This window comes from Hirundo rustica, chromosome Z (assembly GCF_015227805.2).
Source record: "Hirundo rustica isolate bHirRus1 chromosome Z, bHirRus1.pri.v3, whole genome shotgun sequence".
Lineage (NCBI taxonomy): Eukaryota > Metazoa > Chordata > Aves > Passeriformes > Hirundinidae > Hirundo > Hirundo rustica.
In genome coordinates this window covers 29590478-29606951 of record NC_053488.1, presented here as the reverse complement: position 1 = coordinate 29606951, position 16474 = coordinate 29590478, and the positions used below count along the sequence as shown (strand labels likewise).

The window sequence follows — 16474 nt, the reverse complement described above, 5'->3', positions numbered from 1 at the left end:
ACTGAGGGAACTGGGGTTGTTTAGCCTGGAGAAAATGAGACTCAGAGGTGACCTTACCACGCTCTACAACTTCCTGAGGGGTGGCTGTGGTCAGCTGGGGGTTGGTCTCTTTCTCTAGCAGCAACTGACAGAACAAGAGGACACAGTCTCAGGCTGCACCAAGGGAAATACAGGTTGGACATTAGGAAAAAGTTTTTCATGGAAAGAGTGATAAGGTACTGGAATAGTCTGCCCGGGGAGGTGGTGGAGTCACCATCCCATGATGTGTTTAAAAAAAGACTGGATGTGGCACTCAGTGCCATGGTTTAGTTGAGGTGTTAGGGCACGGGTTGGACTTGATGATCTTGAAGGTCTCTTCCGACCTAGGCATTCAGTGATTCTGTGATTCTGCGATTCTGTATTGAAGTAGAATATTTGAGTCTGTTACCTACAGCTATCAAACCAGTAGAAAAGGATCAAATAATTAAATAATTAAATAATTAAATTTGACAACTAATTTTATCTGACATGATATTAATAAACCTTTTTTGAAAGCATTAAGCATATTTAAAGTCCTGATACATCATTCTGTCACATATTGTTGCTTCTCAAATCTTAAAAACATCTTTACCTTGATTGATCACTAAACTACTTAGTGAGCTTACAACACCATCCTAAATTTTGTAGTTATGCTGGAAAACTATATCCCCTTCCAAATTTACTGGAAGAAGTGGGAAATAGTTGCCAAAATGTACATTATAGTTTTCCTCTAGTCAGGGTTTTGTGGCTGTCACACACAGTAATTGAGATCATTTGACTAAATTGTTGCACTCAAAGAGTAAATGCTGGAGTGATTGCAAACATCCTCTCTCCCACTCATCTCCAAATCCATCAGTACTGTTACAATACCATCCATGCTCTGGCAGAGCCAAGATGACCAGTTATTCCACAGGGACAAAATATGAGGCACTGCACCTGTGTAGGTGCCAGCAGCATCTGGTGTGGAACTCTTTGTTATTTCTGAAACTGAACTGCGAGTTGTGGTACGGTGAAATTGACCTCTGTAACTGTTTGAAGTTGTTGCTTCTGACTGCTTTGTACTCACTTTCTCGGGAAACTCAAGAGGTCAATATGTTGGGCCAGTCTTATTTAAGGCTAAGCTATTAGTGATGGCTCTAAGAGAGTATTATAAATTCTAAAGCCTAATCAAAAGACAATTGAATATCCCCTGTGAGGAGGAAGAATAAATCCAAACGGTCAGCCACTAAAGAGGATGATACATTAAAAGCCCTCTGTGCCTCATAGGGATCTGAAAGTACTTATTTTGATAACTAACTCTGCAAACTCTCACAGTATTTGAACGTAAAGATTTTAATAAAATTTGGCATTTGTATCTCAACTGCTGTTGGCAAGAATCTCATTAAAAGAAACCGACACTCTTTATAATGTCAGTAGCAGAGGGAACTGTAAGAAATTGCAGATCAGTTCCCAACATGCTTTAATATTAGTCTAACACAGACTGAGTAACTTTACTTCTCAGCTTATTAAATACCATTAAACAACAGAGGTTACTATCATTTCACAGACTTGCATTGGAATACTGAATTACTGAAATCATGAAACATACTTATACTGTTGATATGTACACAGAGAAAAAGAAATATTTCCCATTAGATCTAGTTATGATAGAGAAATGAGTTAACTTCCCAGTGACAGACTGGACTTGAGTAAATTAGCGTATTTCTTACTTTTTCTACCTGGAAAAAGTTACTGATGTTTGGTGTAAGTCGTATCAGGGTCAGAAATTGCTGAAGAGTTTACATCTGCTTAACAAGTTGCAAGTAAGTCAGATTTCAGCTTTTCTTTCCTTTCTTTAGAAGAATGGAAGATTATTTTGAAGGGAATCAACCTGTACTTCTGTCTTCTTGATAAATTTATACCATGTGCCTAAGGCTATCTGGAGGATGCAATTTCATTATGTCTTTTGTGGAGAAAAGTGGGATTACAGAGACCATTATCAGAGATGTTTGTATTAGAAAAATACCATTTTAGTGAAGTAAGCAGTTAGTTGTGTTGAATCCCACAAGAAATCAAATTGGGTGAACATTTTCAAAAATCACACATTTGTTTAAGTGGAGAAAAGTGTTTCACAGATACAGACTACTAAGTTATCACAGTGGTCTAGACAGTGTGGGTGTAGACAGTATGGATGTTCTCTCATGGAGTAGCTGCTGGTACACACACACATTTTTTATGTTTTCCTCACTCATCTGAGACACAGGAGGCAAAATTCCACAGAATCAGAGGAAATATAAAAGCAAAGCACTGGGGTTTCCTTTGATTATATTTAAAATCACTTATATTATTTCAAAAGTCTGCAACAGCTGAATGCTTATCATCCAAGGAAAAAGAGAGAAAGATTGTTCTTGCCTCCAGCATAACTTGCTGCTTTTTGAGGGGAATCTCCAGTAATAGTGTCAATTTTTCATGACTTTTACTTAGAAGAAGTCTCAATTTTTCATGAGTTTCACTCAATAGAGGACCATATTGAAGACATGACAGGGTGGGTGCTTAGAAAATATGATGTCTAGAGACACAGTTAACATCAGTAGCACATATTTCCATGATTCTGAACATTTCAGCTGTGCAGATTGACAGTGTTAAAATCATGAATGTTTAAAAATGCAGAACAAATTTGCTTTATCCATTTGTATCACATTTTTTTCTGGGTCCTGACTTTTTGCACATTAAATAGACATGTAGCACAAGTTGGCATTTAGTAATTCCAGTGACTTAATTGTAAAAATAACTATGATGCTGTGTTCTGGACTTTAAAGTAATACTGTTAGTGTTCCTAATCACAGGGATTATAAAGCTTCAGATGGCTTGTTTTGAGAAAGGAAGCCCTTCCTCTCAATTTTAATGAACTCCAAGATATTAGTGAATTAAATGAACCATTATTGAAGGGAAATTTATTAAACAACAATTTGTTTATCCATCTTATTCCAGGAAAAAATATTCACCTCATACAAAGCAGCTTACTATTAAAGATAACATCTGCAAGGAGGACAATGGCTAAGCAAGTCTTATCATAATGATATTCCTGCTGTGAAGAAGTTGAGCATATCTCAGAAATGGAAAGTCAGATTAGATGACCTTATTGTTCCTGATCTGTATATAAAGGAATTTGTAGTCCACGGGATTCAAACATAACATACAAAAAAAGTCACATACCCTGGTGGGATGGTTATGCCTTTGGTCTCAGGCAAACTTCTTACACTATCAAAATGCAACACATGCAGTGTGGAAGAGAATCCATGCAATATTGTTAATTAAACTAACAATAACCCTTCCAGGCCAGTACAAGCTTCAGACAGTAGCACTGCAGTTGAAAGAGTTTCCATAAATGTGATCTTCACCATTCCCCAGCTCCTCTCAACATCCTTACTTGGTGATTGCGTTTGTGATTATTGGCTGACCTACTTTAAGCTGCTGAAACATGCTTTTGTGATACGTTATTTGTGTGTTCTGTAAAGGATGGTCAATCCCGAACAGTGAGGCAGTTCCAGTTCACTGACTGGCCAGAACAAGGAGTGCCGAAGTCTGGAGAAGGATTTATTGACTTCATAGGCCAAGTACATAAAACAAAAGAGCAATTTGGTCAGGATGGACCAATTTCTGTTCATTGCAGGTAAGTAAACAAAGCTTAAAAACAAATTTTATGCAGATTTGGGTTTTTTCAAAAGCTGATTGCTGATTGTGATGAACGTGTGTATTTAAACAACATTTCAGAGGTGAACTATCATAAAATGTAATCAAATAGAGGCTCTATAAAGAAACACAGTGAACTGCTTTTATGAAATGGGAACTGTTCTGTGATACAGAAATTGTTGTGGGAAATATGTGGGAACACATGTTTTTTTCACTTATAAATGCCTCTAATGCAGTGTAAAAGCAGTCTGGTCAGTGCTCACACAAAACATAGGAAGAGCCTTATCACAGGTTGCTACATCTGATATTTTTTTCCACTAGAAATTGAAAGTGAGGCTTTTACTTTGGTGGGAATTATTAGCTGCAAACAATCTAGTTACACCTCAGTGTTACATTAGTAGAAATCAAGATGAGGCAAAAATAAAAGATAGCTATCTCAAGAAAGGAATGGAATTGAAAGTGGTGTTTAGAAATTTTGCCTGTCAAAGAAATAATTGCGGTTTGAGTTGATGAGTTCTAACTTCAGAACTTATTATCAGTGCTCATTTTTCATGTGATGACTTCCCTCAATTCCTATGCAATTGATAGGCAGATGAAAACAGCTTGCACAGTGGATATGAATAATCCAGCATCGGCTTTTTAATATTGTTTTTTTTATTTATTTATTTTCTTTACAGTATTCTAGAGTCTATAGCAGATGGCCAAAAATAATATATTTATCTTTTATCTCTTATTAAATAAATTGTTTTCTATAAATTCCATTAGGATTTTAGATACTCATTTTTGTAATATTATTTTTGTATATTAAATATTAATATTTATATAACAGAGATGCAAAATACTGACACAAGCTGCAAGTCCTTTCTGCAAGACAAGTAGTGCCCCAATAATATAATGAAAAATGAATGAATTTACTAGAGCCTAATAAACATGAGAGAAATTCTCATCTTTCTAAAGTTAGGCGTAAACAAAAGTTGAGTTCTTTATGATCCCATAATCTGAAAAACAGATACAAAAAAAAAGTATCGGAATTCTTGAATCCTCCTTTTTTTGTGTGCCTAAAATTTTTTATGGCCTGCTGAGGAGAATAGCATTCCAGAGCATAGTTTGGGATTCATTATGCAAGGGATAAGAAGGACAACCCAGATAAGAATGAGCCTCCACATTAATGAGTTTGGAGAGGACAGTAGTAATAAGCAATATTTATGCCTTTATGCAGATAAGAAAGCAAAGTGATAATATTCTTCTAGGTTCTTTGTACCATGCAGACTTCTCCACTTGTGACTACAGTGAATACCTCTTACAGTATATTATATATCCCTCCCAAATGGATATGATCTTTCATGGTAAAATTGTGGATTTCTACCATTGACTTTGCTAGGAACAAAGTAAAATCCAGTGTCATTAATCATGGGTTGGTTTTTAAATGTCTTTATCATTTTTGTAATGACAGTTTAGGGATTGATGATGCACTAATCATCATTGCCAATGTAAGTCAACTTAAGCTTAAGTCAATGTAAGCTCCCCTAGCATCACTTCCTTCGGATCTCCTTCACACTCTAAGCAATTTTCACAAGCTTGCATTCTCTGTTACACAGTAAACCCCCACAAGCCCACAATTCTACATTTTCTCTTTCCCTAGCATTTTTACAAATAGGTCAGTGTGTTGAATTAAAAAAAATCTAACCTCATGAGGCAGATACTTAAAACTATTTAAGAGAACAAAGGACTATTCATCTTGAAGCAAAATTTTCACTTCAACCAATATTAGATATTTGTAGTCTTTTTATTCCAGCTTCAGCTCAAGAGTGTGGAAGACCATTCCCAGGATGCATCCAAGATGTATTTGTAGTAGTAAACTCTTCTCTCCTTCAAAAAATCAATATATCCATGTAGTTAATTAAAACATCTTAACTTTGGTTTCTAGTCTAAATTATATGTGAATCACAATGCATCATGAAGGACTTCTTTAACTTTACTCTAGAAATCCTAAGCATTTTTGGATGGGAATTGTCCCAATGTTAAAGTATGCTTTCCACTCCAAGGGGAACAGGATCAATTTCCTGCGGGCTTTTATCAAGACATTACATGATGATCAGTTAGGATTTGCAAGCATTGAGATCCTTCTATATTAGTGTCTCTTCCTCATTATATAGTGTCTCCAGATACTTGCTGATTTTTTAAATACACAAGACAACTTTTTTTTTTTTTTTTAAACTGGAGTTTTCTGAGTAATTTTTTTAAAGCATCAAAGATTTATCAAATGTATGAGAGAAGAAATCCTCAAGATGTAATTTTTTTTTTTTTTAAATATATATATATATTAAAATGGCAAAGCAGGAATGGGAACAAGTAGAATGTAAAGCAGTAATCTGCCTTCATTATGCTGGTGATTTTCTGGGCTACTTAGTTTAGATCACACTTTCATCAGATCTGTTAAGTTCAAGCTCATTCCAATGAGCAGGTTTCGGGGTTTTTCACGATGTTTCTTAGCTGTCTAATTTACCCCTTTGGGTACATTACACTACAGTTGCTTTAGATGTCCAGAACTGTTGTTATTCCATATAGGTAAATCATCACTGTCAACATGATATTCTGTCAAGTGGCGAGTCAATTGTCCTTTTTCTTCAGCAATCTGAAGGCACACAGCCCATGAAAAATTGATAAATCAAATTGCATATGTCTAATATCCCTAGAAGTGCACTGACCTAGACCAAACACTAAATGCCATCATACAATTTGAACATTCAATTTCCACACTGGTTTAATGAATTTGCAGGATTTTTGTTATAGTTGATATGAACATTCAAGAATTCTTCAGGATCTCCCTGTTCATGCTGTTGCATTCATCTGTCTGGTGAATAGGTATCATAAATATTTAGCTTCTCAAGGTTACCTGGCTGGAGAAAACCTTGTGAAATTACTAGCATCAACAGTGAGAAGACAAGGTGCTTAGTTTCCACTCATAGAAGTTCAGACTTAGAAAGTCTTTTTTTCTCTGCAGTTACCTCTCTCTTTTGCAAAGGATAATCCTCATGAATAAGTGATCGTTTAATTTTAAAAGCTGGCAGCTATTGGCTCTATTGATGGCAAGAATTTCCATCACATCATGAGGGTTAAAGCTAATAGCAGAAACCCAGGACAGAACAGAGAGCAAACAAGCCATATATACTCAAAAAAGATTTTTAAGACTAATGTAGACAAACATGGTAAATGCATATCAGCATTAGAAAACAAAGATCCAGACTGCCAGACATGAATAAGACCTGAATTGAGATTTTTCTCTGTCCATTATTTGAATTGGAGCATGTATGAACAAGTTCAATAGTAAATGAACTTCCGTACTTCTAACTCAAAGTAGAAAGTAAAATAGCACAGTGAAGATGTACAAAACAGGACATATACATGACGAACTAAAGTAAAGCAAGCAGTGAAATGCGTTTTGGCTTCATTTTTTCTTATCAGTTCCAATGTATGTTAATGGCAATAAATGGTAACTTTTGCCTTCACCATGCACTGATTATTGTATATCTGGATGAACAAACCAGGTTATTTTGCAGGGAAGACTGGAGAGTCAGGATGTGCTCAGTAGTTGTAAAGTTACCTTGAGTGCAGTTATTCTTTTGAATGCAATATGGTAATTTGCTGTGGAATTTTGCTTAGTGAGCCTTTCCCCATAAAGAAATTTGTACACGTATGGTGGATTGTAACCACCAAGAATTTGTCAGCCAATTCTTTCAGCATTAACTGGCAATTAACATTTTTTCCTTTTACTTTCTCTTCATTCTCTTCAACAGTGCGGGTGTTGGAAGGACTGGAGTATTCATAACCCTGAGCATTGTGTTAGAAAGAATGAGATATGAAGGTGTTGTAGACATCTTCCAGACTGTCAAAATGTTAAGGACACAGCGGCCAGCCATGGTACAGACAGAGGTGAGCAGAACAGTATCCATATGCAGTGGTGATGGAAAAGAAGTGGTATTTACGCAAGCAAAAAAATGCACAGATAGAGACTGTATAAAACATGCTTACTGATATATCTGAAGTCATATACTGTCCCTATGACTACAGGGTAAAATCTACCATAAAGGTATTGCAAGGACTGTTTCCTGTTACTGCAGTAGTTGCTGCAAAATGAGGAATTAAAAAAATCATTTCAATAGAGGATCCTAAATTATAGTAATTGAGAAAACACACTTGTGAAGCATCACACATTTTTATTTGATCCTTTGTTTCCTGGCAGAAATGTGTGGCAGTAAAGAAGCAGGCAAATTGTTTCTGCTAGTGGATCCACTGATTTTTTTTTTTTCCTGAAAGTAAGGTCTTGATCATGTCTTCAGACTGACACTTTATTATTTTCATGTTTTTCTTAACTTTGTGTCACCAAGCAAGTGGCTCTTTGGCCTGAAAATCGTAATGGTAAATTCAGGAAAACTTTAGTGTAAATAATTTCTATGCTAGTAAGTATGGCATAGAGAAATAAAGAAAGGGATAAGTAGTATACGCCAGTTTATCTGGGCATGTATGCTTGGAACTCTGTCATGTCATAAAGAATGGTTAAACATTATCATTTAATGCTGTTCTTAATTTTTGACTTAATTTCTGAGCAGAAGACCTGAACTAAATCAGAGCAAATTGGTTAGGAGAACCAACAAAAAGGGCAAAAGAAGGGAAACATTTTAGATCACACATTTATTTAACTTGATTGATGCTGGCTTTAAATTAAGTCTGTGAAATTTAATATCATTCCCCAGAGTCTGCCATTTTCCACAAGAAAATTAAACTTGCTCAGTAGAAGCTGGATAGTTTTAAGAAGACAACGTCATAAAAACATATATGGAAAATACAGATATTTATTTTTAATCTTGTCAGTTAGCCAAGTATGTCACTACGACCATACTGAAGAGTTAATTCCGTTTCTTTTCCATTACCGTCATTCTTCTGGATAAGCAAAATGAAAAATTACTGCTTTCTGACATTTTGGCTCCAAGAAGTAACTACAGTATGCAGAAAACTATGCTTCTTTGAGACTACCTGGCAAATGGGGAGTTCAATTCCGCAATATATGCTCCCTCCCCTTGCTTTGACTTATTTCTGTATGCTACCCTTCATCCCCACTGCTGAAAGCAGAAGTGTTGTGTACGCATTTCTTCCAGGATTCTGTGGCAAACAAATCTCTCATCCAGTGTTATAAACTGCCAGGAAATCTAATCCTTATTAAACAAAGCACTTCCATGTGGACCACACCTACCCTTAAAATTCAGGTATATGTGTAATGTATTCTGCCACTGTTCTAACTATTACAGCTAATAGAAATGAACTATTAGTAATCATACCACCTCAGTGAAGCAAATATCTGATTAGTTTCCTGGTCTCCAAAAGAATTTTAATTGTGATCTTAACAACTGCAACCTGTGCAGTTACCACATAGCACTATCAGAAAAATAAACAGACCTTCCTAGTATTTTTGAGCAATTTCTTTTATCGTTTTGTTTGTTTGCTTGTTTGTTTGTTTTGGGGTTGGTTTTTTGGGGGGGGTGTGGGGGGGGGGTGGTTCACTTTTTACCATTTAAACCAAGAATGGCAGAATTGGAAATAAGTACATAGATGTGCCATTTTAGTGTAAGTGTGTAACAGCAAGTGTTCAAAAGGACTGCTTTATGAAGGTGAGAATGGTACATAATTACAAATGTTGAATTCATCAGATGTATAAGCAAATTCCTCACCACACTAAACTTCCCTCTGTTTACAGGTATAGGTTGAAATTAAGTCTGTTTTATGCGAATAAGGTCCTTTCGCTCCGTATCTCTCTCTTAGGCCCTTTTCTTGCCACAGGCCAAGGCATCTTCACATCTTCATCAAAGCCTTTATTACTGAAAGGCTGAGATTCCCTTGTTTTCTTAACATCACTTAAACTGACAGTTTTCCATACAGCATTCCATATTAAGGCCATGATGGACCTTTTTACATAGTATGTTGTGTAAGCTATAGAATTCATTGGATATTTTGCTACTTATTTTCAAATACGTGGGGGGAAAGCATCTTAGCATTTTCCTATCAGAAGAAAGCTTCATGCTGATATTGTTTTAATCCAGAATAACAGACTGTAAGTAGGGAGTGTATAGTCTCTGCACAAAAAGGAGCTGCATTCTGTGGACAATGTTGTTGCATTTAATGAGTGTCTATCCTCATCTGTTTTAACTCAAAGTGGTTTTCTGTAGATGCCAGCAAGTGAATACTGCTGAACTGCAGATGCCTCTGCAGTATATTTGTTTGTAGTTACAAAGTATTCACTATTATTTGAAAGAAATTAGAAACCAACCAAAAGGCTAACTTTTTCATGCAATTTTTTTCTATTTTTCTTTCTCTAGGATCAATACCAATTCTGCTATCGAGCCGCACTGGAGTATCTGGGCAGCTTTGATCACTATGCAACATAAAAACCCATTGTGGATTTTTATTGCAGGCCCTTTAAGATCCAGAGAGCCGCTTCTGAGCCATACGATGTGCTTTAGAAGTACTTCTTAACTCTTAGCTAAGGAGCAATTATTGGGGATATATAAAATAAAAAAGAATTAAAAAAACAACAACAAATGAACAAAAGTTTTGGGGATATATAAAACAAACAAACAACAACAACAACAACAACAAAAAACAAAACAACAAAAAAAACCCCACCCAACAAGAAGTATTCCATGTGGACCAAGAATTCACAGTTTAATAACCTAACCATAATAAAAGAATCCTGACCACTGAGGCGTCTGAAGGATATCATTTACAGATACCTCAAGGGTTCAACATTGGTTGAAGTTAAAGGGAAGAGGAAATTAATCAGAAAGAGTGATCATCTTATTCAGGATTACTTGCTTTTGCAAAGAGGAGTTTTGAGAACTGCAGTTCAGTGCAAGATGTTCGTTGCAAGGTTGGGTTCTGGCTTCTCAAACAAAGCGGACTCTTTACTTCAACATCACCCTTTCCCATCATACTGCTCATCGTAACACTTTAGGGAAAATGTGGGAATGTTTGAAAAGAAAGTCTTTGATTTAGTTTTTTTAGTATTGTAAAGATACTGCTGACCTGTGCTTCATTTTTAACTGTGTAAACTTTTTCCTTTTTTAACAAGAATTTATCATTCGATGAAGTGAATTAAAGAAAAGGTTGCATAACTGTTAATATTTTTGTTTAAAAATGTAGATTTTTTTTAAACTGTAGAACTGTTATCTGTAATATTGTGCTGTAGAAATGTTAGATACTTTGAAAATTTGCACATTTTTGTGCAGTCCTACAGTACCACGGTCTTGTTAGATATTAATTTTGTAGGGTTTTTTGGGTTTTTTTCTTTAAGAAAAATATTCATTGTTATCAGTTAAATCAAAATGGGGCTTTTTGGTTTCATTTGGAATCAACAGGGAGGCGCAAAGTATAAAGATGCTGCTAGCACATACACACGCACACATGGGCACATGCACACTCACACCCCTTCTTTTATATAAATACATATATATATACACACATGTATTACTGTCTACCCTTTTCTGACTCTGTATAGTTGCAGAGAATACAGATGGATTCAGATGCAGATTCACACACATGCACATAGACATATCAGTCCTTACATACCTGGATTTATCCAAGCATTGGGAAAGTTTTTCTGCATACTGCAATTATATCAAACTGCAAGTTGACCATCTCTGCATTTTTAAGGTCCATAAAGTTCTGTTTCAAAGGGAAGTGAGGAATGCACATCATTGATATTTGAACGCCATCTCTATCCCAAATAATATTTCTATCCACATTTCCACTTGAACACACACACATGCACACATACAGAGCACACACATGCACACACGCACACAGAGTATGTGATTTAGGCTTCAAGTGAAGTTTAATATTTGTAACACTATAGTGCAATAAGAAATCATATTATTAAATGTAGGAGGTGTGCATGTGGGAAAGGTCAGTGCATATCCCTTTAGGAGGGGAGAATGTTGTAATATACTAGGTATTAAGATGTTTTAAAATTGTATTCAATAGTATACTGTCTATAGTGTGCGCTATATAATTTACATTTATCGTATGTAACAGGGCAAAGCCAAACACACATTGCTCTGTGAAATCAAAAGTTTTGTGGCATACAGCATTGTTTGGGGATGCTGGGGTTTATTTTAATTTTACATTTAGAGTGCCTTATATTTAATGCCTATTTTGAATAGTATTTCTTTAAGTTAGCCTTCACTTGTATTTAGTTTAGTTTGTTTCTATCTCTGTTGTTCTTTCCAAACACTTTAATACATGTACCAAACAATTTTGAAAAATATGCATTTCCAGTTTCTAATCAAGTATGGATGGTAATAAATGATAACCCAAAACACATAGGTAGTCAAGGCCCTTTATCTTTCCATATTTATAATAACAGAATAGCCTACAAATTGGAAATCTATATTTCTGGTCAGCTTTTCAAACCCACTTTGTCACTGGCTATAGTGTTATTTGTCATTGCTGAGATGTAGCAGCATAGGAGCAGTAGTTGACATCAGCAGTGCTTATGCATCTTTTTCTTTTTCTTTTTTTTTCTTTTTCTTTTTCTTTTTCTTCTTTTTTTTTCTCTTTTTTTTTTTTTTTTTTTTCCCCTTCAAAATTATTTTGGTCCAAGTCCTGCTCATTCACTTGTGTCAACAGATTGCAAATATCTTGCTTTCAGTGGGAAGGTTCATGTAAGGCTAGCAAGACTGAGCCCACATGGAGATCTCCAAACTCCATATTGGAGACTGACAGACTTTATTCCAGGAAAAAGGAAAATTCTCTAAACAGCACAAAGTACTTTTTGAGACTCTAGAATGCCATTTACCCTGAGCTTGGTCACCATGTGTTCTGCCATTGTCAGTACATCATGCTTTTTTGGGGGTTTCAAATAGGAGCATTGCTGTGGCTTCTCAATTTGACTTCAACATTTTTTTTCTTCTTCCAATTTTCCCACTTCTATGAGAAATAAAAATAAGAAAGACCAAACTCCAGCAGTTGTATTTGAGCACTTTCATAATTAAAAAAAAAAAAAAAAAACCAAAACAAAACAAAACAAAAACAAAACAAACAAAAAAAAAAAAACAAACAAACAAACAGAAAAATAAATGTATATGTATGGAATAAAAGTATTATAGAAGGCTACCTCAGAATGAGATTCTATAACTTACATCTGAACCAGAGAAGAATGTGCACCATGCTTCTTCCTCTTCTTCTTTCTTGATTTATACATTAAAATAATTACTGAAGTGCCAGGTTATCTAGTGTGGTCATGTTCTTCAACTCAAATATCGGGAATCAGAAATACAAAACAAATTGTCATTTTGAAAACATAGAGTGAGGAAAGTTCCTGTACACTGAATCTGTACAAAGATCAGTGTATTTTCCCTAGCAGACTGTCTTGCAAGCTGCAACGAAAATAAGGGAGTAAAAGAAATACAAAAAAGCAGAGCCAGTTTGTGAGAAAAACTGTTGTACAACTTAATACTCCTTTCAGGTTTTATGTTTCTTATGATAGCTCTTAGCATCATTGATGTGCATTCCACTTTCTGTATTCTAATATATGCATTATACAGTTAATTTAAATTGTGAGCAACTTTGTCTACATACATGATACATTTCCAAGCTTAAAATTGGTTTCATCAGCATAATCAGTACGGTGCTATTATTTACGTTTGTATGCGTAGTTATGTCTAATTTTGTAATTAGTTGCAATGGGGAAAAAACCACAAACTATATAAAAATTATTTATACAGAAGTTTAATTTAGCTCTTTTTTAAAAAAGTTATTTGAGTGGTTAGATAGCAGAGAAGATGGCTGGGGGAAAGAGTGACACTCTAAGGAGATTTGCACTTTCTATATATACCTTTGTACTATGCACTGCCCTATTGATTCTATACCCAATAATAACTTGAACCCATCTGTAAGAAATTGCTTACAAAATCCACTTGTATGTATTTAAAAGACACAGAACATGTAAAAAAGAAAAAAAAAGGAAAAAAAAAAAAGGCAACTGCTTTTTTTCCCTTTTATTCTTTCCCATTTTTCTTTATGTTTCTTTTTATTTTTCTTATTTTTCTTTTTTTTTTTTTCCCCCCCCCCCCCCTTGGTGCCCTGATACTCCACAGATATCAGAAGGCTGCAGGTCTCATTATAACCATCCATTATGTGGCTTTGCCATTCAAGCTTGGAGTGTCTTTACAAAGATAATAAAAACTTGTGTTCTTTGCTCTTGTTTTGGATGCATAGACTGAAAAACTTTAAAAAATTACCTTGTAAAATGGCTTGTTTAAAAAGATACAATTACCTCTAATTAGTAGTACGCATAAATGTTTTACAGAATGAAAGGCGTGCTTTTTATTTTCTTACTTCGTTACATTGGTGGCAAAAGAAAGTCTGTATGAAAATCAGTTCTTTGCTGACACAAGTTCCATTTGTTACAGATGAATTCTAATAAAATGTCAGTGTTATGCAGCCCTGGTCTTCTTTCTTAAGCAGTACTTTTGAAATCAAAACTTATTTGGTCCCTCTTGGTGATAAAAGAGTTTAATTGGAACTACAAAGCAGTCATTAATCTTCTTAACTAGCTGCTGGATAGTGGAAAATGCATTCTTAGGTTAGCAAATATATATCATCTTCAGCAGCAAGCTTTAAGCCAGTATATGCAAACCCTTTGGCATAAATTATCATAGCTTCATGAGCTTAATTGAAATTATCATACTTTACATGCCTCTGGAGTTCCCCTTTGTGCTTAAGAAATGTACTACTACACTGAGAAAATAGATTTCTCTCCATTCATAAATGCAAATCAAAGAGGGCAAAATATCCACACATTTGAAGTGAATTGTGAATTTTTAATTCCTGCAGATTTGGCAGCTTCTGGGGTAAATCCAAAGTCACTTCTCACAATTCAGTTACTGAAATTGTGGCGAGATGTCATGACTTTTGACTGATTTTTGTTATGCACTGTATATGCAGTGAGTGCCAATATGAGTCTGTGAGGTTACTATCCAAATACTATGGTAGAGTTTTTAAACACATTGGAAAAATTTTAGATGAGTAAACATGCTGGGTGTATTGAGACAAGCTACAAGGGGCATGGCATGGCAATCTACTCAAAGAAAACAAGTCTTGCACTGTCGGCTTGTTTTGAAAGAAGGCAGGTTCTGTCTCCAGGATTACTTTGTAAGGGAATACAGTCTATTAGCAATTAGTATTAAGTACATGTTAATAAAGCATTCTCTGTGCTGGAAGGATGTGCAAGACATTAACATTAGGGTGACTTCTAAGAACATGTATTGTTCTTGGCCTAATTTCCGCTTTAGGATGGTGATAATAGTGTAAATGTGAAGCCTTGGTATCCTTACAGAGGCCTATTAATGTTTTTCCACTGACTTCTGTGGATTTTACAATTACTGCATTGCAGGCTGCCTTTGACTTGAACCTTTTTTGCATAGTCTGTGTGAGGTGGTTTAGAGCTATGTTATGTAAGGGTTTCTTTAACTATCTGAGTGGCTTTAGATGGTACCCTTTAATGTCAGCATTGACTTCTTTGGAATTTCCTGTTCTGTGCATCTAGCATGGACCATAATAAAGTGTGAAAATGAGTATTGACAAAAATATTTGGCTGTGTATGGCTTAATAACTTCTAAGTTAATGGGGTTTTAACAAAAGTAGTTCTAATTCATGATTAACACAGAAAAAATATGACACTTCAATATCAGTACTGTTCAGAAATGCTGTTGGGATGTGAAATTAACCTATCTCAAAGCAAAGCAGTAGCTACAGACCTTCAAACAAAATAACATTTACAGCTTTTCTATATTATGCAATTTTTTGGACCAAATTCCCAGAATCTTTGGTGTTCCATCATGCTGGTATTTCTCCAAATGGGTCAGTCTTGATCCTAGGGTAATAAGGGATTTCCATCTATAAATTAACCCATTGCCTGCTTCTCCCAGTCTGTGCAGACAGAAGTGGGATGGAAGTGAGCTATTCGTAATGTGATAAACAAAGTACTGATAAGGAATGTATGAAAAGAAATTGTTCATTAACCAGTGCCCAGAAGAGTTCACTAACAACTGGATCAGTACCTAGTGATCCCTGAAGAATATTATAGCCATCACTGGTCAAAAAAGGAACAGGAGAAAAATCTTTCTAGAAGTTACTGTGTCTTTTTTACTTCACATGCAAACATGCCCTTCCCCTCCCCCCGCCCTCTCCCTCCTCCCTTAACTAGTTTTATAAGCAGAATGAACTGAAATGATTTTTCACAGACTTTGGAATTTTGAGGAAAATAACCAGCAAAGTTGCTGATGTGTAAGCCAACATACCAGTGATAAATCACTTCCTCTTCCATAACACTTAATGTGAAAAAAAAAATTAAAAATGTATCTTGCCCATGGAATTGCTGAATGTTATGAAATAGCTTTGCATTTTGAAACCTTGAAATGTGACAGCTTTAGATGATGAAACTTTAACAACAGCACTGGATCAAATTGGTAAAAATGTCCACCAATACCAATTGATACCAATCGATATCAATACTACTTTCACTGTAGAAGGATATCTTTAAAGCAGTTTCAGAAGTTTGAAAGACTGGTACTTTTGTCATTCTTTCACTTTGCATGGGAAATAAAATACTGATAAGGTGTGAGACTGTAGCAAATTTTCATGCAAAGACCTGTGGAAAATTTTATTGTCATTTTCTAAATTTTATTTTTGTTTGTTTACTTTTTACTACTCTTTATTTGTTTCTTTTATT

General features: G+C 35.2%; 1 protein-coding gene across 15 annotated transcripts in view; it reads left to right on the top strand.

Moving 5' to 3' along the window:
* Nucleotides 1–12790, top strand: part of PTPRD (protein tyrosine phosphatase receptor type D) — a 481306-nt gene extending 468516 nt beyond the window's left edge. For 8 of the 15 annotated variants that reach the window (XM_058424015.1, XM_058424012.1, XM_058424009.1 and 5 more), the window contains 3 exons: nucleotides 3516–3670; nucleotides 7488–7623; nucleotides 10062–12789. In XM_058424015.1, the coding sequence (XP_058279998.1) occupies nucleotides 3516–3670; nucleotides 7488–7623; nucleotides 10062–10130 (360 nt within the window). In that variant the 3' untranslated portion in view covers nucleotides 10131–12789. Of the gene's footprint in view, nucleotides 1–3515; nucleotides 3671–7487; nucleotides 7624–10061 lie in introns of all 15 variants that reach the window. The other 7 variants (XM_058424005.1, XM_058424010.1, XM_058424007.1 and 4 more) reach the window with 2 other exon arrangements.
* The last annotated feature ends 3684 nt before the right edge of the window (nucleotides 12791–16474 follow it).